The sequence below is a fragment of the Aulostomus chinensis genome, chromosome 17 (assembly GCF_037954235.1).
Source record: "Aulostomus chinensis isolate RoL2024-O1b breed Wild chromosome 17, RoL_Achi_v1.0, whole genome shotgun sequence".
Classification (NCBI taxonomy): domain Eukaryota; kingdom Metazoa; phylum Chordata; class Actinopteri; order Syngnathiformes; family Aulostomidae; genus Aulostomus; species Aulostomus chinensis.
The window spans coordinates 415,581-439,517 of NC_141336.1; the positions used below are offsets into that span (position 1 = coordinate 415,581).

The window sequence follows — 23,937 nt, forward strand, 5'->3', positions numbered from 1 at the left end:
GCACTTAGTGATTATGTAGCACTAACTGTGTTGTGTGATGTTGTATGTTTGTCAATGGCAGTACCTGTGACCAAATCACAACTGAAGCACTTTTGCGCTACTATGGACTTTTCCTTAATTAGGTCTAAATTCTTGCTTGTGTTGTACGTCGCTTTGGACAAAAGCGTCTGCTAAATGTTGTTCTGGGTTGGGACTCGGCGAGAGCAGTCGCACTCCTCCTCTCTCCTCCTCTTCTTTTCTGTCTGACTATCATTCTTTGTCTCAACTCCTATCCAACGCAGCTGTGAGCTCTCTACCTAAAAACTAATCATGGAATTGATCAGCTGGTCTCTCAACGCTATTGACACCATATTTTCGACAAGGAAATCAGGATCGGAGGAACCTGCCTGTCGGCATGGAACCGACCCTGCAGGCTACATTCTCGATTCCTGGGGGAGATGGCGTACCGCGTGCTTGACGCCTCTCTCCGTGGAGGACATCGAGGACCTCTACTTATTTGGGTTCATGGTTGTGGGGCTTCTCCTCCTCGGACTTGGAGGTGCCCTCACATACCGCAAAATTGGCAGGACGACAGCTGCCACCAGATCTGGACCTCCACAACTGACCGTCATTTACAACGCAATTATTGAGGTTGGCAGAGCGGGGCAACAACAGACCCTTGAACTGAAACGCAGGATGGAAACCATCTCGGAGCAGTTGGCCGCTTTGCAAAGAGGAGAGTGATGTTGAAGACCAGAAAATTTTAACTTACAATTTGGATTGGACTGAAAGAGAAGACGGATTGGAATGTGTGCTCCTCTGCCCAAACCCAAACACAGCAACCTCATTGGCTACTGAAGGTCATCTGCCCACTGTTTATCCTCCAGGAGAACTCCTTCTGCCTTGGTGACGCAAATGGCACGTACTATCCCCCCCTCCCCCGTGTGTTCCTGACCCCCGCCTCTGCCCTCTGCACCTCCCTTGGGGTGGCAGCGCCTGTTGGCTGCAGCCTGCCCCGCCCAGGCTTGGTTGGCGCGGCTCTTGCTGCGACGCCTCACTCTCACTTGCCTCCATTGGGTCAACGGACTGCTCAAGTTTAGCGCACATACACAACAAATGTAGATGTGCTGTTGTTAAGTTTCTGAAGTGTAGCATTGTTACTTTCAATCTGTAATAATTGTGACGGCTTGTGATCGTTGTATCAGGCTTTGAGTTGTGATCTTTGATTGCCCCTCGGGGATAAATAAAGTTATCTGAATCTGAATCTGAAATGAAATTGTAGAATCGTAGAATCGTAGAATTGTGATATTCCACAAAGCAATTCCTTCCAGGCATAAGGCAAAGTGCACTTGGAACAGTACACAGGTGTCTTCATGTCCTTGGCCTTGTCTTTTTCTTTGGCCGCACAGACAACACATTTCCTGCGCTGCTGTGTGCCATCCCCCCCTGAACAAAGGCATGCAGGGTGTGCTGACGCTAGGGCCCAGACTGGCTGCAGCAGCCACAGCTGTAGGGTGCTCCACCATCCGCATCCCGCTGTATCTCAAAGAGGATGTCAGCCATGTCCCTCTTGGTGTGAAAAGTTTTCTTTTCCATGGTTGAAATGTTTTTTTTTATAAGCACTTTACTTGCTAGCGGTTCGGAGGAGATCCCGAGTGTGCAGGGTGCAGTTCAGTGGTCTGCCATCATCTGTGGGGCGCTGCGCGTAAAAGACGGCAAGAGCGCATAGTTTGCGCAGGTTTTACTCTCAAAGTTTTACGTAGCTGGGATTTGAAGTTCTTGGAATGGTAGGTGTCGATCCATTCAGTAGCTTCTCCCCTTTCCAAAGACTACAAACACTGCCGTAAAGAAGAAGTCTACGCGACACTATTCAACTTTGATTCTGCAGTGGTCGCAAAATTTAAATGTCCCGATTTCGTACCAAAACTGATTAAAATCACCATAAAAAGGTAATGTTTGCACTAAAACAGACACCGACCCTGTTTTGTTAGCATTAGAGTCCAAACTTCGATCGAGAATTGAAAGTAAACATTGTGATACCCACCTCAGCCTTGACGGTTCTCAGCAATGACTGGTGGTACAGATACGTCCCTCTTTAAAATTAAAACCCTATGGACCAGTAAATCAGAAGGCTAAATTCGCTACAGGAGAAAGGGGTATTTGAAATTGTAATGAGTGACAGAGTAAAGGATTCAATTGACAACAGGTAAGTTTTTGTGTATTGAATTATATTGGTAAAAACTAGAAAAGTAGAAAAAATAGAAAACAGTGTCCATTTACAGATAAGCTTAGTCACAATGTTTCACAAATTATACCCAAAATAAATAAGAAGGTCGCAGTCCTTGTTGGATGGCTCGCCACAACCACTGGGCTTTGCCTTCTACCTTACAGAGCAGGGAAGAACCCAGCAGAAGAAAATCTTCATCTTGAACCATGGAAAAGAAAAGACCCAGCCTATAATAGTCCAGAAATAAATCACTGTGATGCCCTTATAACAATTACACTTTTCATAGCTATATGCATATAAACAAGCACAAATATAACCAGCATCATTGCAATTGTTATTTTTGTACATTAAATTCACTTAACATATTTTGAAATACTACTAAGAAACAAAATAGCTTCTTAATTCTTCTCTCTTTTTACTCACTCACATAAAAAAACAGCGTGAGAGCAACGTAAACAAAACACATCATGTAAACTTTTTTTTGGTCTTTTACACATTAACATGAAATAACGTCTCTTTAACTCATTAACTTTAGCATATTACACCAGCTTATACACATTTTACTTTGTTGATGAGGCTAATATTATATTTTACTCACCAGAAACTCAGCAGTATTTAAACACACACTTCTTCAAATTAAATGTCACCCACACGGCTCATCAGCAGTCCAGCTCTCACTTAAAAGAAACGGGGACAGCACGGGAGTTCAGCATGACTTCTTTTCCGTTTTTTTTTTCAGTTGCAACGTAGCGAGGCAGCGGCTAACAAGCTAGCTAACCGCACTCGTTAATGGCAAAACTTACAGGTTCCTCGCATCCTCTAAAAGCACGGTCCGCAACTCGACCCACAGGAAAAAAGAGAGAAAGGACTCCGGTCTCCGCGCAGAATTAAAAACAGCATCCGTCTTCCCAAAATCTTGCTCTCTTACACCAAAAGCTCATTCTAGCTGCAGTGAAATGTCCGCGTGCCGCTACTTCGTTCAAGTCCGGAAGAGAGAGAGAGCGGAAGGAGACCCCTGACCTTGACGCGGCTGATCGGCTACATTGCGTCAAATGAACTCCGCATGTCACCTGAATCTTTTACTACACATTTTTTTTATTTTAAAGGCACATTCACATGAAATAAAATACCCTTTTTAACAGATATAATAATTTGTGTATTAATAATGTTTTTAACCTATTTATTGACCTTTTTAATATTTTTTAACCATGAACTAATTTATTTGTTCCATGTAAAATCATTTTAGGCTTATTTATTTAATCAACCTTGATGTTTATGTATTTATTTATTTAATAAATTGAGGAATCTGGACTTTTCCAAATAGAGCCTAGTAACCTGGGTTACAATTGCTGTCAAATTTCAGTACAATTTTACAGCGCCCAATTACACACAGCGTTTTTTCAGCCCGGGGGCGGGCTGATCGGGCCATAAAGGTTAACAATCAACTTTGGTAGTTGCGGCGTAGTGCCATACAATAGTATCTGCTGTTTACAGGACGTCCGTCCCAAAAACAGTGCATTCATAGACACTATATAAACACAACTAAGCTATTTCTCTTCCCAGAAAATGCCCAGTTAGGGGAATCCTTACTTGGTCCGGTAGGACGATAAGGTATTCAATCTCCACTGGTCCGGGTCGCGGGTCGGGCTCGGTTCAGAGGTTTGCAGAAACAGCGGCAGGCAGCCTGCAAGGATCTGCTGGAGTTTTACTGATGGAGGGGTGAACAAGCTTGGCCGAGCTTTCGTTCACCAGGGAACCAGTTCACGCGGGTAGCGTGGCTCAACGGTGTCTTGTCTTGGTGAGGGGACGGGGGGGAGAGGTGTCCGCTTGCGGAGTTCTCGCCGTCGCTCCACTTCCAGGCCAAGGTGCGAAGAGGTCCGAAGAGAACTGAAGAGGTCAGATTTTTCTTTACTGGGCCTTTTATCTGGTCAGGCGAGTGATGTCACTTCCTGTGGGACGTACTGGCTCTCAGCCAATAGCACCACAGCACGGGAACTTCCGGTCAAGCGGGGCGCAAGTTTTTTTGGCGGGGGGGGGGGGTCAGTTGCCAGAGATGATCCCCCTTTTTACGACCCTTTGTTTTAAGAGCATGTGGTCACTCCTAATGCAGGCTTCAGAATGCAGAAAGGACTTTAGGCCTCAAAGGCCTAAAGTCCTTTCTGCAGATGGATTAGTTGTAAAATCTCTGAATTAATCTCTTCTCCTGGTTGTGTTGGCACAACACAGCCTTCGTGCCAGGTTGTCGCTAGGGACTCCCAGACAGGACTTTTTTGTCCAGAATGTAAAATGGATAGGTTCCCATTCGGGAGGATGCCTACGTGTGACGTCTTTTAGCGTGGGGAGACTGATGCGCCTGCAGCCGCCATCCGGTCTTGGCAGAGAGGGGCCTGGATCCAATGGCATGGAATCCATGACGACTGGAGACCACTCGCTGTTGCAGCCTTCTTCCACCTTCAGTGCCATTGTGACTTACAGTGTCATCGTATGCCACTTCTGCCGTTGAGGACTTTGGATCGCACTTCGTCTGGAACATCCCCTTCGACCTTTCCACCATGGTTGAACCTACCAGGAGCTGAAGTTACAGACGGCATCACTCTTAGGTTAATTGAAACACACAAGGTTCTCCACTGCGGCAAGGTGGTGATCCATGGAGAACCTTGAACAACTACACTCATTGTGTCTCCCGATGAGGCGCTGCGGGTGGCTGTCAGGTACCCTCGACCTCAATGTCGGATCATGGACAATCTTCTTACAAGGGCTTACAATGCTGGAGCACGCGCTGGCTGTATTGGCAACTCCTTGGCTCACTTTATGTTTGCTCTCTCCACTTCCCTGCAGGAAGGGGGGGTCTGAGGCTTCCATCACTGGCTTTAGCGATGCGTCTCTGCAGGCTTTCACTCTCATGTCTAGGGAACTTGGGCGGATGATGTCTTTTCTGGGTCAGACTCGCCGCCAAGTATGGCTCGCACAGTCCCCCCTGACGGAGGCATGTAGGAGGATGCTCCGCAGCATTCTGTTGGTGCCAGGGGAGATATTCGACTCAGCTGCACTTCAGGTGCTGGAATGAACTGTTCGGGCTCGGGAGACCAGTCAGCAGCTTTCGGGTCTCAATAGGAGCATGCCTCAGGTCTGGGGCCAGCAGGTCTGGGGCTCCCTTGGCTGCCATGCGAGCCCTTCCATTAGTGTAGTCTTGTTCTACTGGCACTTATGGTCCTCAGCATTCAGTGCAGAGGCAGACTAGGAATTTTAGGGGTGCTGCTCACATGCCCCGCTGGCAATCTCAGGACCCGGACCCTCGAGCCCCAGGCCCTGCCCGTCACCGAAGCACGAACCCTGCCCGCCACGCCTCCAGGGCCCCTAGGGGTCAGGGGGCTAAGGATTGAGGTACTGGGGCAGGCCATCGGATACTTTTCCAACCAGCAGCTCAATCACTGAGCTACTCACGCTTTGGACCCTTGGGTGCTTTCCACCTTGTCCCAGGGGTACAAGCTTAAGTTCCGATGCCGGCCCCCTGGCTCCAGCTGGGTCAAAATGACCATCATCAGGGACCTGGCAAAAGCCTCAGCACTGAACCAGGAGTTAGCCACTCTCCTGGCCAGGGTCGCAGTTGAGGCTGTGGGCCGTCTGTTGCACCCCAGGGGGTTTTATTCCATGCACTTCCTCGTCACAAAGAAAACGGGCGGATTTCGTCCAATTTAGACTTGCAGGGACTCAACCACTACATGAAGGTGTTACCATTTCACATAATAACCACAATGGAGGTTCAGAAAACAATTGCCCATGGAGAATGGTTCTCATCCATAGACCTGAAGGATGCCTACTTTCATGTCCCCATCACACATCACCACAGGCAGTTTCTGCGCAGGAAGTGACATGGGGAGTGGAGTGACTGTAACAGAGTGAGAAAGAGATGGCGTTTGGATGGCTAGCATGGCGGGATTTTCAATCCGCTTGGATGACACTGTGGAAATTACCTTGTGGATGATACCCGGTGGATTACTCCCAGGACTCTGCGGTTGGTTTGGACTTCACGCGGCCGGGACCGTGACTTTCCAAACGCGTTGTCGGGGAGGACTGCGTAACCCTGCAACAGAGCAGCGACGACTTCCTGCTGATCAGTAGGACTCACTCTCACTCACACACACACACACACACACACACACACACACACACACACACACACACACACACACACACACACACACACACACCTGGAACTGTGGGGACAGTGGGGAGAGTGGGAGTGCGGGTTTTGTTGTTTATGTTATATGCATTGGTGCGTTTTCCGTCCATCATGGACGCATTCTATGTTATATCATTGAGACCGACAGTGTGAGTTTTTTTTTCTTCTTAATTAATAACCAGTAACGCGAGCCTTGTCTGCCTGCTAGATGGCGTTGTACCAGTTCCCCTTGTATTTTCTTCTAAGTAGAGGAAGGGAAATTGTTCCACCCTTAGCACTGCAGACCCTAATGTTTTCCATCTTATCCCCACCTATCGCACGGGGCTGCAAAAAGAGGGTGTCATCAAGAAGCAGGTGAAAAAGTGGAATTTCGCTGCAACTGATTCTCTTCAGGCCTGCTTTGAGTGCACTTAGTGGGAAGTTTAAACACAGGGAAGCAGTCTAGAGGAGGCTACTGATGTGGTGACCAATTATATCACTTTCTGTCAAGAGATGGTTGTCCCTATTAAGACTGTGAAGCTATTTTCCAACAATAAAACTTGGATTACAAAAGCCCTGAAATCAAACCTTAGTTAAAAGAAGATTGCATTCTCCTCTGTGATTACAAGTCAGTCCAAACTCATTCAAAATAAACTGAATAAACAAATAAGAGCAGCAAAGAAGTACTACTGGGAGAGAGTTGAGAAAGTCTTTATGGAAGGTGAGGCAAAGCATGCCTGGTAAGGTGTCAAAACTCTAGCTGGCCTCCGCAACAACAACTCAGCTCCATCCACCACCAGGGTGGTGACTGCATTGCCATGGCAGAGAACCTTGTAGGCAAGAGAGGGAGAAACTAATGGTGGAGCTCACTTCCAGGACACCGCGCCATATACACCAGTAGCTGCAGCAAGCTCGTGCTGAGAAGGGCAAGGCAGAATAAAGCACCAGGGCCAGATCACATCCATGGCTGCTTGCTGGAGGCCTGTAGCAACCAGCTCACCTGTGTCTACTGCCATCTTTTCAACCACTCCCTGGCTGAACACTCAATCCCTTCAGTTTGGAAATCTTCCATTGTATGCCCTGTGCCTAAAAAGAGTAACCCCACATGTGACAATAACTATCGGCCTGTGGCCTTAACATCGCTGGCGATGAAAGTCTTTGAGACTCAACTGCAGGAGGAGGTCAGTAAGCACTGACCCACGTCTGTTTGCATACAAATGTCACAAAGGGGTGGACGACGCCACACTAATGCTGCCACATTGAGCATACACTCACCTCGAGAAACCCAGGTCATTTGTACAATTGGTGTTTGTGGACTTCTCAATTGCTTTTAATACAGTGCAACCCCATCTGATGGGACAAAAACTTCTGTAGATGGATGTCAGTCCCCACCTAATCCTTTGGGTTCTCTCATTTCTGACAAGCAGACACCAGAAAGTGAGCATTTACGGCCTCCTCAGCTCATCCAGAATGACCTCCACATGTGCTCCATGGGGCTCACATACATTAAGTATTCTGACGACACTGTCATCATGGACTCCAAACACAACCAGCCACTAGAGAGGGTTGAATCATACAGATACCTTGGGACGATAATTAATCAGAAACTCAACTTCAAAATAAACATGGACACCATCCACTCAAAGTGCCAGCAATGTCTCTTTTTCCTCCATAAACTCTGCAAGTTCATCAATCCGTTCTTACAGCATTCTACAGATGATTCATTGAATCTTTACTCACCTTCGACATCACTTCATGGTTTGGAGCACTGTTCAACATCCAGAGGAACCCACTAAACAGAATCACCTGACACAAGCTATACATTTATCAGTGAAGCTTGGAATACAACGTCTTGGCTGGACCATGTTGTATCCACTGCAGATGCTCATGCTTCCCTCCAGAGTATTGATATTTTATGTAGCCTAGCCACTTCTGACCACATTCCTGTTTCTATGGTGCTAGACAACATACCCAGGGTGGCTAAGAATGAGGGCAATGGTGATCGTAAGATAGTTTGGTGTAAACTGTCCAATGAGGATGTTCTTAAATATGCTTTTATATCAGATGAACTTTGGAGTAATGTTTTTATGCCTATGGAGGCTATCTGTTGTACAAATGTTAACTGTGATGACTCGTCCCATGGTACAAGCTTGTGTGTGATTTATGACAATATTGTGAAAGCTCTTCATGATGCTAGTAAGTCTTTATTTACTCATCCTTGGAAGTCCAGAAACGTGAAGCCAGGGTGGAATAAGTTTGTAGCTAGCCACCACTCTGAGGCCATTGAAGCCCATAGGGCCTGGGTAGTGGCTGGTAGACCCAGACAGGGTCCTGAGCTAGATTTTAAAAAGAAAATGAATGCCAAGTACAAATATGCACTACGTTTTATATGCAAGCAGGAACAAGCGCTGAGTGCTCACTCCATGGCTGATAATTTGATGAATAACGACTTCAATGCCTTTTGGAAAGAGGTAAAAACTCTGAATAGAACTAATACAACTCTACCATGTAATATCGAGGGTGTGTCGGATGCTGTGAACATAGCTGACCTCTGGAGGCAGCATTGTGCAGTATTGTTCAATCGTATTAAAAGTGAGCCCTATCACGTCATGGATGAAGACATGGTTTATTTTAAACTCACGAGGTTACCACAGCTATACAGCAGCTAGCTGACAAGAAAGCTAGTGGCCTGGATGACATAACAGCTGAGCATTTAAAGTTAGCTGGCCCTGGGTTAGCTGGACTCCTATCCATCCGCTTTACTGGGCTGGTGACTCATGGTGTTCTCCCTGACTCCATACTGTCCGTGGTTCTAGTCCCGGTCATAAAAGACGAGGCTGATAAAAAGTATCTAGCATTGATAATTATAGACCTATAGCCCTCGCTAGCATTCTCTCTAAAGTTTTAGAAAAGCTCTTACTTGAGAGGTTAAGTGTCTGTCTGTCCACTACTGAAAATCAATTTGGCTTTAAGCCGAGTCACAGCACTGACACATGCATGTATGCCCTGAAAGAGGCTATAGAGACTTAGAAAAGCCAAGGCTCTCGTGTGCTTGTGGGTTTTGTTGATGCTTCTCCAGCATTTGACCGAGTTCACCACTATAAGCTATTCAACAAGCTCAGAGTTAGGGGTGTCCCTAGTATCCTAATACACATGCTAGTGTACTGGTGTGCCAACCAGAGTGTGCAGGTAAAATGGGGGAGCGCCCTGTCTACCCCTTTCAAAGTAGGGAATGGGGTTGGGCAGGGAGGGATTGTATCCCCAGTCCTCTTTAATGTGTATATGGCTGACCTGTCTAAGCAGTTGGGGGCGTGCACTACAGGCTGTGTGATGGGTGACACCCTGGTCAATCACTTTATGTGTGCGGACGACCTCGCCCTGACATCGCCCTGCTCCAGTGGGTTCCAACAGTTACTCAATATTTGCTCCAACTATGGCATTGACTATGATGTTAAATACAATGCCAAGAAGAGTGTGGTCCTAGTTTGCAGAACTACAGATGACCTTGAACCTAAGTTTCCCACTTTCTACCTTGCTGGAGATGCACTGAGTGAGTCTAACTATACAAAGTATTTGGGTCATATTATAACTGACACTGGAAGATGATGCGGACATGTCTGGACAGAGGAGATTCCTCTATGTTCAAGCTCACATGCTGATCCGTTAGTTCCACTGTTGTCCTGTTGATGTAAAGGTCGACCCATCCAGAGCCTATTGGACCCTCTCTGTACTGCTCCACTGTGGGTCAACTTCAAAAAGGAGAGCCTACGCAAGCTTAAAGTTGCGTATAATGACTGCCTACAGATCCTTCTAGGAGAACCAAGGAGCACGAGAGCAAGTGAACTCGTTTGCATCTGGGCCTCACACCTCCATGGCCCTGCTGAGGAACCGTGCGTATCGTTTCATGAGACGGCCGGACCGTTCTCCTAACAACATTACTGCCCTGATGACAGACCCGGGACGCAGTTCTGTCAGGTTCACCTCCAAAATCCGGGAACACTGGCATACGTGCCTCTTTTTTTTTAAATGACTATTTCCTTTCATCTTCTTTTTCTCTCTTATACTGTGTACTGTTTGTGATTGTGTGTGGGCTATGAGCCTGTAAATTAAAAAAAAAATCATAAAACTGAGCAGCAAAATAATTGAACAAGAGCAGGAATCACTCACCAGCTACGACAAAAGGTCTAAGCAAAAAGACACTCAAATCCCACTGGACAGCACACACACCCTACAAGTCAGTTCAGCCCTGTTAAGCTTCATCTCTATATCCATAAGACCTTTAAATGGCTGAACCCCATCCTATAGTCAGTTGCTGTTTTTAACACTTGGACTCTTTTAGTTAGCCTACTATGTATTGCTCCTCCATTATGGAGGTTTTATTTATTCACCAGAAGGAATTGTTATTTATTTTTTAGATTTAGCCAACTGTTTTATATACCATTTTTTTAATGTGGGCTCTCTCTCTCTCTGTGTGTGTGTGTGTGTGTGTGTGTGTGTGTGTGTGTGTGTGTGTGTGTGTGTGTGTCTGATTGTTAGCTTAGTGTACTGTGTGGACACACCCTGCTGCTCCTCTACATGTAAAGTTCCTAACAGAAAAATTAAGTTCTTTTGGATTTGAATGTAAGGATGGATGATTGTATGGATGGATAAATGGATGGATGATAGATAGATAGATGAATTATGGATGTATTTTGTATGTGTATATGTTGGATGGATGTTTGATGTATGAAAAGATGTATGGATGATTGACTGGATGAATGTTTTTTTTATTTAAGTATGGAGGCCAGCGCGGTGAAGCAGTGGTCCTCACTGTGGCCCCCATCAAGAAGGTTGTGGGTGGAGCCCCGGCTGCAGCACGGGGTCTTTCTGGGTGGAGTCTGCATGTTCTCCCTGTTCCTGCGCGGGTTCTCTCCGGTACTCCGGCATTGCATCTGTGCTAGTATGAATGAATGTGTGTATGGATGGATTAATGTATGTATGTTTGTATGTATATGGATGTATGAATGAATGATGGATGGAGGGACTGAAGGATGGATGGATGGATGTACATTGTATGTTTGGATGTATGAATGAGTGGATGGATGGGGGGGGTTGAAGGATGGATGTAAAGATGGTTAACAGAAGCTAGGCTATCCATCTAGCCTCTGTTATAATGGATGCTAGGCTTCTTAGCCAGCATCCATTATAACTGTTGCTAGGGTTAGGGTTGGGGACGCTGGACGAGCATCTCAACACTCACCTCAATGTGGGTACTGCATTATGTAAAAGAGTAGGAATGACATGATTGAAGAGATTTGATGACATCATCGATTATAACCCCATGCCTGAATATCTGTCTGAGACTACCATGGGTCAACAACTGCTCAGCTGATGTGAAGGAAGTGCAGTAATTGAAGTCTGGGGAGTGATGGTCTAGGATTTGCTGGAGGCCAGAGTGATCTTATCCAGTGTACCTGTCTCATTAGTTAAGGTGTTTCAAAGTGGTTTTGTGTCCAGAATCCTGCACCTCCCTCCTTCAATGAACCTCCACCCAACAATTCTCCATCAGCAGCACATCCTGCAACAGCAGCCACCAGAACCTTCCTTTACCAGCAGGAAGGTGGAGCAGATCCAGGATCAGTGGGGACGGAGAGAGAGCAGGAGAGCAGGACAGAGACAAAGACAGAGAATGGAGGAAGACAGAGAGACAGAAGGAAAGAGAGGGACAGAGAGAGAGAGAAAGGAGGAGAGACTGATGGACAGAGACAAAGACAGAGAATGCAGGAAGACAGAGAGACAGAAGGAGAGAGAGGGACAGAGATAAAGAGAGAGAGAAAGGAGGAGAGACTGATGGACAGAGACAAAGACAGAGAATGGAGGAAGACAGAGAGACAGAGGGAAAGAGAGGGACAGAGATAAAGAGAGAGAAAGGAGGAGAGACTGATGGAAAGAGACAAAGACAGAGAATGGAGGAAGACAGAGAGACAGAGGGAAAGAGAGGGACAGAGATAAAGAGAGAGAGAGAGCAGGAGAGACTGATGGACAGAGACAAAGACAGAATGGAGGAAGACAGAGAGACAGAAGGAAAGAGAGGGACAGAGACAAAGAGAGAGAGAAAGGAGGAGAGACTGATGGAAAGAGACAAAGACAGAGAATGGAGGAAGACAGAGAGACAGAGGGAAAGAGGGACAGAGATAAAGAGAGAGAGAGAGCAGGAGAGACTGATGGACAGAGACAAAGACAGAATGGAGGAAGACAGAGAGACAGAAGGAAAGAGAGGGACAGAGACAAAGAGAGAGAGAAAGGAGGAGAGACTGATGGACAGAGACAAAGACAGAGAATGGAGGAAGACAGAGAGACAGAAGGAAAGAGAGGGACAGAGATAAAGAGAGAGAGAAAGGAGGAGAGACTGATGGACAGAGACAAAGACAGAGAATGGAGGAAGACAGCGACAGAAGGAAAGAGAGGGACAGAGATAAAGAGAGAGAGAGAAAGGAGGAGAGACTGATGGACAGAGACAAAGACAGAATGGAGGAAGACAGAGAGACAGAAGGAAATAGAGGGACAGAGATAAAGAGAGAGAGAAAGGAGGAGAGACTGATGGACAGAGACAAAGACAGAGAATGGAGGAAGACAGAGAGACAGAAGGAAAGAGAGGGACAGAGATAAAGAGAGAGAGAAAGGAGGAGAGACTGATGGACAGAGACAAAGACAGAGAATGGAGGAAGACAGCGACAGAAGGAAAGAGAGGGACAGAGATAAAGAGAGAGAGAAAGGAGGAGAGACTGATGGACAGACGGGGACGTGAGCAGGTGGAGCTACGGGTGGCAGCTGGAGCCTCTTCAGGTCTGGAGCCTCCTCCAGCAGCACCAGGATCTGGGATGAGGGGAGAAGAAGAGGAGTTAGTAACACGTCTGAGGACAGGAGGAGGAGAGAGAAGCCCAGTGCATCATGGGAGATCCCAGCAGCACCTAGGATCTGGGATGAGGGGAGCCCGAAGCCTGAGATCTTTTTTCCCTATGTCCTACTTTCCATCTTCTCTGCTGTCCTGGTTATGTCATGTCTTCATCTGATGGTGTGGAGTGCCTCACTGTGTGTGTGTGTGTGTGTGTGTGTGTGTGTGTGTGTGTGTGTGTGTGTGTGTGTGTGTGTGTGTGTGAGTGTGTGGTGATTTGAACACTAATGCTAGTATTTTCTAATGCTACAAGGGTTCTGGGACAGAAGCAGCTTCACGCCAGCTCCTGGCCGGGTAGCTGCTAGGATGAGTTGGTACCGAATGGCTGCAGTGGACTGATGACAGTGAAGTGAAAGAAGCTGATGATGGGCCATCCTCACTTCAAATCACACATGAAACTAAATTTCTCATTTTGAGGGAGCATTTCTTATGTGCACTTATGAAACATTGGGTGTCACATTCTTTTAATTTGGTAATTAAATGTAGAAAACAAACCCAAGTGAACCCAAAACTGTGACCGAATTGATACAGAAGATTGCTGAACTTGTGAAATTTGTGTGTGGAGGCCAAAATCATGATTGTGGCGCATCTGTCCAAAGTTTAAAACTTTGACAGTTCATAACAAAAGTCAAAGTTCATGATGTTTTTAATTCTGTCCTTGTGCAAAATATTGCAGTCAATGTAAATTGGAGCATTTGTGAACTTCAGTTTGTGTCAGCGTTAAAACCTATGAGCTCCCTCCTCAGTGGCTGGATACTTTTGTCACGTGAGTGAAACAAAACGATATATGAAAGAAAATTTCTGATGTCTTCACTGTCATTCAAATTGCTCACGTTTTCTCTGGATATTGAAAGTTTTGAAATTTTGTTAAATATTCTGATCATTTCCTCTGGTTGTTACAGTTGCAAAGAATATACATGAAATAATTTTACCACAGTAACGGCAGAAAGGATTATTGCACACGAAGGAGATGAAACTAAAGATTAACGCACACACACGCCAGCTTCACTAGTCAAAGGTAGTTGATTATTCAGGTCAGTACTTCATCGTAGATACTGGTTTGAAGTGCAGCTGCAGTCAGTGTGGAAACGTTGTTGAGAAAAACACATTCTAAGACACACTGGCTGGAACAGTGGATATTGGTGAAAAGGGTTTCTGATGCTTTGGTGCATCTCCTCTCCTCCCTCCTCCTCAGCAGCAAGTGGCTGAGAGGAACATGCCTTCCTCCAGCCTCCACTCACAGGCTCAGACCAGATGATGAAACCAGCAGCAATGTCCTGTGTACCAGGCGAGTTCAGCCACAGGCTTCAGGAGGAGAGGCAGACGCACGCGCTGCATCGCTTTGAATCTCAAGGGTTCCTTAAATGGAGACATAATGAAAAATAGAATCAATCAAGGCACTTTACTCAAAGAGCAGGTCTAGAACCTCCCTCTTTAACTCAGACCCAACGTTCCCACAAGAACAGCTCTCGGCGACACTGGCGAGGAAAAGTCGAGAGAGAGAAGGGTGGGGGGGCAGAGGGTTAAGAGGAGAGAGAGAGAGGGAGTGATAGAGAGGAGAGAGAAACACAGGGCCAGGGAGAGCGAGTAGTTGGTCCAGGACAGGAAGTGATCAACCCAGCGTCTACAGCCCCAGGTGACCTGCAGGGGGAGAGCACAGACACCTCCAGTTGCTCGTTCTATAAAAGACCTTTGTTTTCTTTTTGCTGTGTTTTCTTCTGGATCCATGCTCGTCCTCCTGGATGCTGCTCACCCAACACCGATCCAACACGGCGTTGCTACCCACTTGAGGCTTCCTCGTCTCAGAATTTTGAGGGACAGCTAAGCTGCCCAGTCAGGTGCGATCTGGCTTCAGCTGTACAGTGAAACAGGCCAACCAATTGAGCTGGTAGAAGTTTTTGATTGAGGGGAGGTAAACCTTATGTATCAGGGATTCTGATTGATTACCATCAAAACATCATGACAAATTCAGGAATTATAACAAAAAGTACATGGAAATCTGGGAGCCTGGCCCTCCTTTGAATCTAGTGTATTATTTCCTAGTATCAATACAATCAATTGATTACACTTTAAAATGATTTCATGTCGATAAGGCCAACTTGCTGAGCATAGATCGATGTAGTTGGATCGTAGGAATATAAACATCAATGCAGTGGATGAATCATTATATCCCTAATGGATGGACATTCATACAGTACATGCATCAGTAGTTCTCAAACTACGGTAACCAAGTAGAACCATGATGACCAGAGTTGAAATACTGTAGCACAGTGGCACTCTTCAACATGGTTCCTCAGAGGCCCAACTTGGCTCATCAGGGGGCCAACATGGTTCGTCGGGTCCCCTGATGGCTTGAATAGAGCCGGGGGGGGGGGGGGGGGGGGGCCACACATCAGCCAATCAGAAGGAGGCATGGAACACACCTGCTGGAATATGTTGATGAAACTGAACAGTTTTAACCAGAGTCAGTCTGGTGAATTTTGAGGTAACAACAAAAAGATCCAGTTGGTACCGGTAACTGATCCATATATAGATGTACTGATCACTGATCAAACCCACCGAATTATCTTATAAATACAGGAACAATAAGTAAGTGGGTGGAGTCTCTGATATCAGCACTCTCTTCCAGCTGATGAAGAAATATGTGATATCAGCAGACAGCTGGAACCTGTGATGGAATACCATTCGTAGTAATACACACTCAGTACATACACAGTACACACTCGATACATGCTCAGACCACACTCATTAGTCACTCAGTGCTAGCTAAGTAGACACACAGTACCGGCTCCTCCGCAGACACAGTGGTCCGGCTCAGGAAGGGTGCCACAGTACCGTGTGCCTCTTAGAACTTCACCAAATACTCACAATGGGGGCTTGGCAGCTGCTACACGGTCATTCAGGTCGCAGCCCGACATGATGCATCTGCTTCTTCCAATGTGACTGTCCTCATTTGTTGCTAACTTTAGCAGCTAGCATTAGCTACTAACATTAGCAGCTGACATTGGCCGCTATCATTAGAAGAAGCAGGTGCATCATGTCGGGCTGCGACCTGAATGACCGTGTAGCAGCTGCCACATTGATATTACAAGAAAGGAAACTAATTTGAAGTTTGTGTTTTCATCTTAAAGTGTTTTCTGTAATTATAATAATTCCCTGATAAGCAAAGACATCTAAAATTCATTACTTCGTTCGTTTGTCGTCCTCCATTTATCTGGTTGGTTTTGGTCGTGTGAGCAGCAGCCTCAGCAAGGAAGCCCAGACTGTCCTCTCCCAGCCACGTCCACCAGCTCTTCCGGGGGAATCCCGAGGCGTTCCCAGGCCAGCCCAGAGATATAATCCCTCCAGCGTGTCCTGGGTCGGCCCCGAGGCCTCCTCCTGGTCAGACATGCCTGGAACACCTCCTGAGGGAGGCGTCCTCACCAGATGCCTGAACCACCTCCACTGACTCCTCTACCTGGAGGAGCAGCAGCTCTACTCTGAGTCCCTCCTGAAGGACTGAGCTTCTCACCCTGTCTCCAGACTGGAAAGCAGAGAAACCACTCTTACTTGCTGGGGTGTACCGTCCTCCTGCACCTTATTCTGAGTTCTTGGAAGAACTCCCTGACTTTCTGTCTAACTTGGCATTGAACTCAGACAAAGTCATTATAGTGGGTGACTTTAACGTCCATGTGGACGTCAATGATGATTCTCTGGCCACTGCGTTTAAGTCGCTTCTTGATTCTGTTGGCTTCTGTCAGAGGGTAAACAAACCCACTCACACTTTTAATCACATCCTTGATTTAGTGCTCACTTATGGAATAGAAGCTGACCTCATCATAGTTCTTCCTCAGAACCCTGTCTTGTCTGATCACTCCTTAATTACATTTGAATTTACTTTAACAAATTATATCCTACCTGGGAAAAAGTCCCGCTTCAGTAGATGTCTATCTGACACTGCTGTTTCTAGATTTAAGGAGCTTATTCCAGCAGAGCTTGCTGCCACACCTTGTAGTGATATAATGGGCAGTTATGCTGATTCCACCCCACCCAGGTGGACTATCTTGTGGACAGCACTGCAGCAGCACTCCTTGGGACACTTGATGCCGTAGCTCCCCTGAAGAAGAAGGTTATCAACCAGAAAAGAATAGTTCCCTGGTACAGCCCAGAGCTGCGTGCATTGAAACAGAAGACCAGACAACTGGAAAGGAGGACACATTCCAGCCAGCACGAGGAAGTCCACCAAGCCTGGAAGGAGAGTTTATTAATATATAAAAAGAACTCCGTAATGCCAGAAGCGCTTACTACTCGTCCCTGATAGACAAGAATAAGAACAACCCCAGGTTCCTCTTCAGCACCGTGGGCAGGCTCACCAAGAACCATAGTGCTGTTGAGCCATGCATCCCCCAACTCTCAGCAGTAACGACTTCCTTTCTTTCTTTACTGAAAAGATTGTGAACATCAGAACAAAGATTGCCAGTAATGGAGGACAGACTACAGTCCCCATAGAAGCACCTCCCAGACTTGGTGCTCACTTGGACAGCTTCTCCCCCATCGACCTGTCAGAATTAACTTCTGCAGTCACTTCCTCCAAGTCAGCCACTTGTCTGCTGGATCCCATCCCAACAAGCCTCCTTAAGGATGCCTTCCCTCGAGTCAACACTTCTATATTGAACCAAATGAATCTTTCCTTAGTCACAGGTTATGAGCCACAGGCCTTTAAGGTGGCTGTCATCAACCCTTTACTAAAAAACCTTCTCTTGACCCAGTTGTGTTAGCCAACTATAGGCCAATATCCAACCTCCCCTACATCTCCAAGATCCTTGAGAAGGTTGTCCTGGAGCAGCTACATGAACATCTGCACAGCAACGAGCTCTTTGAAGCCTTCCAGTCTGGATTCAGGGACACCATAGCACTGAAACAGCACTGGTCAGAGTCTCTAATGATCTTCTTACAGCTTCAGACACAGGTCTCGTCTCTGTCCTTTTGGACCTCAGTGCTGCATTTGACACCATCGACCACAGCATCCTGCTACAGAGACTAGACCATGAAACTGGGATTAAGGAACTGCCCTAAAATGGGTTAAGTCCTACTTATCAGACAGGTTTCAGTTTGTTAATGTTAATAATGACCATTCAGAGTACAGCAGAGTCACACATGGTGGACCACAGGGTTCAGTTTTAGGACCGATTCTCTTCACTCTTTACATGCTCCCATTAGGTGACATAATCCAGAAGCACTCAATCAACTTCCACTGTGATGAGGACGACACACAACTCTACTGGTCGATGGAGCCAGACGACACAAGCCAGTTTACTCATCTGCTAGACTGCCTGAAAGACATGAAATCCTGGATGTCCTCTAACTTCTTAATGCTAAATTCAGATCAAACTGAGGTCATCATGTTTGGACCTGAACCCCTCAGGGACACCTCTCTAACCAGATCACTACTCTAGATGGCATCACCCTGACCCAGACGACAACTGCAAGGAACCTTGGGGTCATTTTTGACCAGGACCTTTCCTTCAGCTTCCACATAAAGCATGTGACCAGGACCGCCTTCTTCCACCTGCAGTGTCACTAAGATTAGGAACATCCTTTCCCAGAGTGATGCTGAGAAACTGGTGCATGCATTCATCACTTCTAGGCTGGACCACTGCAACTCTCTCCTGTCAGGATGTCCTAAATACTCCCTAAAGAGTCTCCAGCTGGTCCAGAACGCTGCAGCGAGGGTTTTGACGGGAGTTAAGAAGAGAGAACACATCTCTCCCACTTTAGCTTCTCTCCACTGGCTTCCTGTTGGATCTAGAATCCACTTCAAAATCCTTCTGCTGACTCATCAGGCTCTCAATGATAAAGCTCCATCCTATCTGAAAGAACTCATTAGTCCCTCCTGTCCGACCAGAGCACTCTGCTCCCAGAATGCAGGTCTTTTAGTGATTCCCAGTATCAATAAAAACGGACTGGGAGGTAGAGCCTTCAGGTTCCGGTTCCTCTACTCTGGAACCAGCATCTCTCCATGGGTCAGAGAGGCAGACTCTCTGACTACTTTTAAGTCCAGGCTTAAGACCTTCCTTTATGACAGAGCCTTCAGTTAGGACTGGTTCAGGTAGCTCTGAACCACTGGTAGCTATGCTGCTACAGGCTGAGACTGCTGGGGGACACATCAGGTTACATGGAGCCCTTCCCTCCCCTCCTCTCCTCTCCCCCTCTCTCCTCCTCTCCTCCCTGCACATTTTTGGAACTGTCAGTACCACTACTTGTTGCACTTTGTAGTTTGGCCTTGGTGTCTCGCAGTCTCTCTGTGTTTCCACAGATCCACCAGAGCCCCAACCGCCGCCTGCATCGCCCCCCCCCCCCTTTCTTATTCCCTACTGTTACACCGGCCTGGGCTCCCCTTCCATGAACCAGTCTACCATCCAGTCCCCCATCAAGCTGGCTTGCTCTCCCTGCCTCTCCTTCCATGAACCAGTCTACCATCCAGTCGCCCATCAAGCTGGCTTGCTCTCCCTGCCTCTCCTTCCATGAACCAGTCTACCATCCAGTCCCCCATCAAGCTGGCTTGCTCTCCCTGCCTCCCCTTCCATGAACCAGTCTACCATCCAGTCCCCCATCAAGCTGGCTTGCTCTCCCTGCCTCCCCTTCCATGAACCAGTCTACCATCCAGTCCCCCATCAAGCTGGCTTGCTCTCCCTGCCTCCCCTTCCATGAACCAGTCTGCCATCCAGTCCCCCATCAAGCTGGCTTGCTCTCCCTGCCTCCCCTTCCAGAAGCTTCCTTCTTCTACTGTTATTAACATTTCCGTGTTTCTCACATTTTGTATTGTAAACTGTTTTCTTGTCTGTACCAACATCTCCTGCACGTCTGTCCCTCCTGGTGAGGGATCCTCCTCCGTTGCTCACCCTGAGGTTTCTCAGATTTTTCCCTGTTCAAGGTTTTCTATGGAGTTTCTCCTCAGTCGATGTGAGGGTCTAAGGGCAGAGGATGTTGTTATGATGCCATGTGAAGCCCTTTGAGACAAACTGTTTGTGAAAACGGGCTCTACAAATAAAATTGCCTTGCCTTGCCTTGCCTCTAAGGGAGAGCCCAGCCTCCCTGAGGAGGAAACTCATTTCGGCCGCTTGTATTCAGGATCTTGTTCTTTCAGTCATTACCCAGAGCTCATGACCACAGGTGAGAGTTGGAACGTAGATTGACAGGTAAATTGAGAGTCTCTCCTTTTGGCTAAGCTCCCTCTTTACCACAACGGACTGGTTTAGCACCTGCATCACTGCAGACGCCGCCCCAATCCACCTGTCAATCTCCCACTCCATCCTACCCTCACTCGTGAACAAGGCCCCGAGACACTTAAACTCCTCCACCCGAGGCAGGGCCCCCGCCCCCCGACCTGGAGTGGGCAAACCACCCTTTTCCGGCTGAGGACCATGGCCTCAGACTTGGAGGTGCTGATTCTCATCCCAGCTGCTTCACATTTTGCAAGAGGTGGATGTCATGGCTTGAGAGGACCACATCGTCTGCAAAGAGCAAAGACATCTAAAATTGACTAGCAATTAAATTATACCTCCAAAAATCTATCATGCTAATGTTCATAGTTTCACACAGGTCAGCATAGATCTGCTGCTGTGTTTCCAATTGAAAGCTCCAGCTAGTAAACTATGTGTAGGTGTTCAGAATTCGGTTGATTGCCGTCATCTTTTGAGTTTCACAATGGACAAATCCACTTTGTGTTGGGGCCTGTAAATGTGTCTAGGATCCATTAATTTAGGGTCCATAGAACAGTTCAGCTAGGCTCTGTTATCAGAATCTTTTCAAAAGATTTGAGTAAATATTGTCCATCTAGCTGAAGCTAGTGGTTCATCAGCTCCATCGTCTTTATACACATTGACGTGCAGTAGTAAAGATTCCACACTTAGCTTCCAGTTTCACCATGGCTTGTTCCAGAGGGACAACTGAATAAAAAATATTCCATCAGTTGTATGAGAGATCACATCCATCTGGCACGAATTGTTAGTGAAGGATCAGCTGCACTGCCAGCCGTGACCAAACAGCGTCAATTTGAGTCTGACATAATAAAACAAGATAGCATCCTGAAAATCCACTTAAACAAGGGGAGTGATGTGTGTATCGATGAGACAAGTTTAAAAGATTGCTTCATTATGATTGAAGTCATCTAAATTTGACCACACCTCTGAGATATTTGATGGTTAGGAGTGACTAGCATGAAATCGAGTGCTTTCTGAACATGTCTTTCTGTCCTCTTTCCTGGAGCCAGACGGAGTGATGGCAACTAGCGAGGAACTGGACAGTGAGGCGGTGGTGCCTGTGTATGTGTATGAATCCAAGGTCCACTGTGCCAATGTGCTGTTGAGCCTGGAAGAGCAGCGGCGACAAGGTGTCCTGTGTGATGTCACACTGTTGGTGGAGGGACAGGAGGTGCGAGCTCACAGAGCTGTCCTGGCTGCAAGTAGTCGCTACTTCCTGCAGGCCCTGCTGGGGCAGAACAGGTCACCGGGAGAACCAGAGCCCATCATCAACCTGCCAGAAAAGGTGAAGAGCCACAGTGACATCACACACCACACAAGAACCCATCTAGTTCTGAATGTTCTCCAGAGTTGCTGCTTATTTCCATTTTCACATTTGAAATATATCACACACACACACACACACACACACACACACACACACACACACACACACACACACACACAGAGCTAACATCAGAGGGGCACAGCACGTGGCCCTGGCTCTGTTTGTGCTATGACTTCCGATGCTGCAGATCTGTCTGAATCCCATTCTACCTGGAATGTATGAGAGCCATTGAATTGAACTGCATTGCAACAGCATGTGACCTCCTGAAATATGTACTTCTCTCTCCTGTCCAGGTGACTGCTAAAGGTTTTGTCCCATTGCTCCAGTTTGCCTACACAGCCAAGCTGGTTCTAAGTCAGGAGAACATTCATGAGGTCATCCTGTGTGCTGACTTCCTGGGTGTTCATAATTTGGAAGACTCATGCTTCCGGTTCCTTCAAGCCCAGCTACTGAGCGACAGCCAGCAGAGCAGTGACGGCAAGGTAGAATATGATGACATCATCAACTCAGCAGTCTCCTGTGAAGAAACATACCTGGATGATTCTGCTGAGAGCCAGCAGCAGACTCCACCACTTCCTCCTGACCATCCTCCATGTCCTACATACAGGAAGTACCACTCTCAGCACAATGAAGGGAATCATGCTTACGTTGATAATGTGCATTTGGCCATTCATACCTCAGACAGCAGCGCTGCTCCACAAACTCTTCCCACCCACCCAGGGATCAAAGAGGAGGAAGAAGGAGATAACAAGAATGGATACATCAAAGAACTGTGTACTGAGGAAGTGCTGGAGATGGAACTCGAGGTAGAAGAGGTTCCTGTAGCAGCCGAGCATTCCCCAAGCAGGGTCTCCCCCTCTTCCTACCTGCGTTCCTACCTCGAGAGAGGTGGGCTGGATCTCAGCAATGTGCCCAGCACCACCATCCAGCAGCTTCTCACCAACAGACTGTCCTTCAACCACTACAGGGAGCTGGTCAAAGACTGGCACAGAGACGAAAGGGAATCTCAAGATTCCAAGAGTGGAATTGCAGATGTAGAACCAGCAGCACTGACTGGTTTTGGAGGGAACATGGGAAGGCCAGAGTCCAGTGCTTCGTCTTCTCAGCATGAGACAGAGACTGACAGGTGTAGCGTCATTTTCTCCTCATCGACAGGTGAACGACAAAAGCTTACTTCCTCTGTCGTGGATGGACAGTTCAGAGAAAAGGGTTCAGCTCTGATGCAGGTAGGGGCTCCTTCCCTTGGCAGGTTGTGTCTCACCAGCAGCTGTCCTGTTCCAATGAAGACAGCAAATGACTCCCTTGTCCCCTCTCAGACCCCAGCCCAGACCTCCAGCCTCTGTCCATCTTTCTCTCAGCCAGAGGACACCAGCAGTGGCAGCTTGCCTCAGTTTGACTTCTCCTTGTCCCCGAGCTCTGGCTCCTTCTCTGGACTGTCTCAGTGCCCGGTTGGGGTGTTGGAGCAGAGGAGCAGCCTCACTGAAGAGATCGTCTTTTCTCAGGGTTACCTCAAGATCAAAAGTGAGCAGAGATTTGGTGCAAGTGGTGAAAACTCCAGCGACGAGTCAGGATCTTTCTCAGAGGGGGACAGTGACATCACCAGGGTCTCTGGCTCCGAGGTTTGAACTTATACTCTTTGTCTTAGTGCCAAGATGAATTCAGCATATCTAGTCAGCTCAAGGCTTTGAAAAGTTTTCTTATTCCCTGGATACTCGTGAGGGTGCTGTGGCTGGTCCTCACTTACTCTGAGTACTGTAGCACAGCGGCCGCCTTGGGACGCAGTTAGAAGGGTCCACTACCACAGACTCACTCGTGTGTTGCAGAACCTTGGACCCACCACCCTGATTTCAAATGTTCCATTATTTTCTTTTTATATGCTCATGTTTAGTGTAAGTCAGTTGCTTTGCATGTGCAAATAATGGAACACAGTCTGATGACTTGGATGTATTAACGGAAATAGTCAGTAGGTGGTGCTGTGGCCCGATGCATGAACTCACTGACAGAAACCCATGATGAGTCCTCCTAGTCATCAACGCTACTCAGCCTGCTGTCTAAACACTGCAATGG

The 23,937-nt window shown here is 47.2% G+C and overlaps 1 protein-coding gene and 1 long non-coding RNA gene across 6 annotated transcripts in view; one reads left to right on the forward strand and one right to left on the reverse strand.

Moving 5' to 3' along the window:
• Nucleotides 1-23,937, forward strand: part of bach2a (BACH transcriptional regulator 2a) — a 38,577-nt gene that overhangs the window by 11,366 nt on the left and 3,274 nt on the right. For 3 of the 5 annotated variants that reach the window (XM_086183215.1, XM_086183216.1, XM_086183219.1), the window contains 2 exons: nt 21,554-21,828; nt 22,164-23,489. In XM_086183215.1, coding sequence (XP_086039341.1) covers nt 21,562-21,828; nt 22,164-23,489 — 1,593 coding nt within the window. In that variant the 5' untranslated portion in view covers nt 21,554-21,561. Of the gene's footprint in view, nt 1-19,941; nt 20,724-21,553; nt 21,829-22,163; nt 23,490-23,937 lie in introns of those variants that run through there. The other 2 variants (XM_086183220.1, XM_086183217.1) reach the window with 2 other exon arrangements.
• LOC147245914 (uncharacterized) lies at nt 2,277-3,224 on the reverse strand. The gene is made up of 3 exons (XR_015109805.1): nt 3,010-3,224; nt 2,805-2,883; nt 2,277-2,433 (listed from the first exon to the last, which is right to left on the reverse strand). It is a non-coding gene; the product is annotated as an uncharacterized LOC147245914 (long non-coding RNA).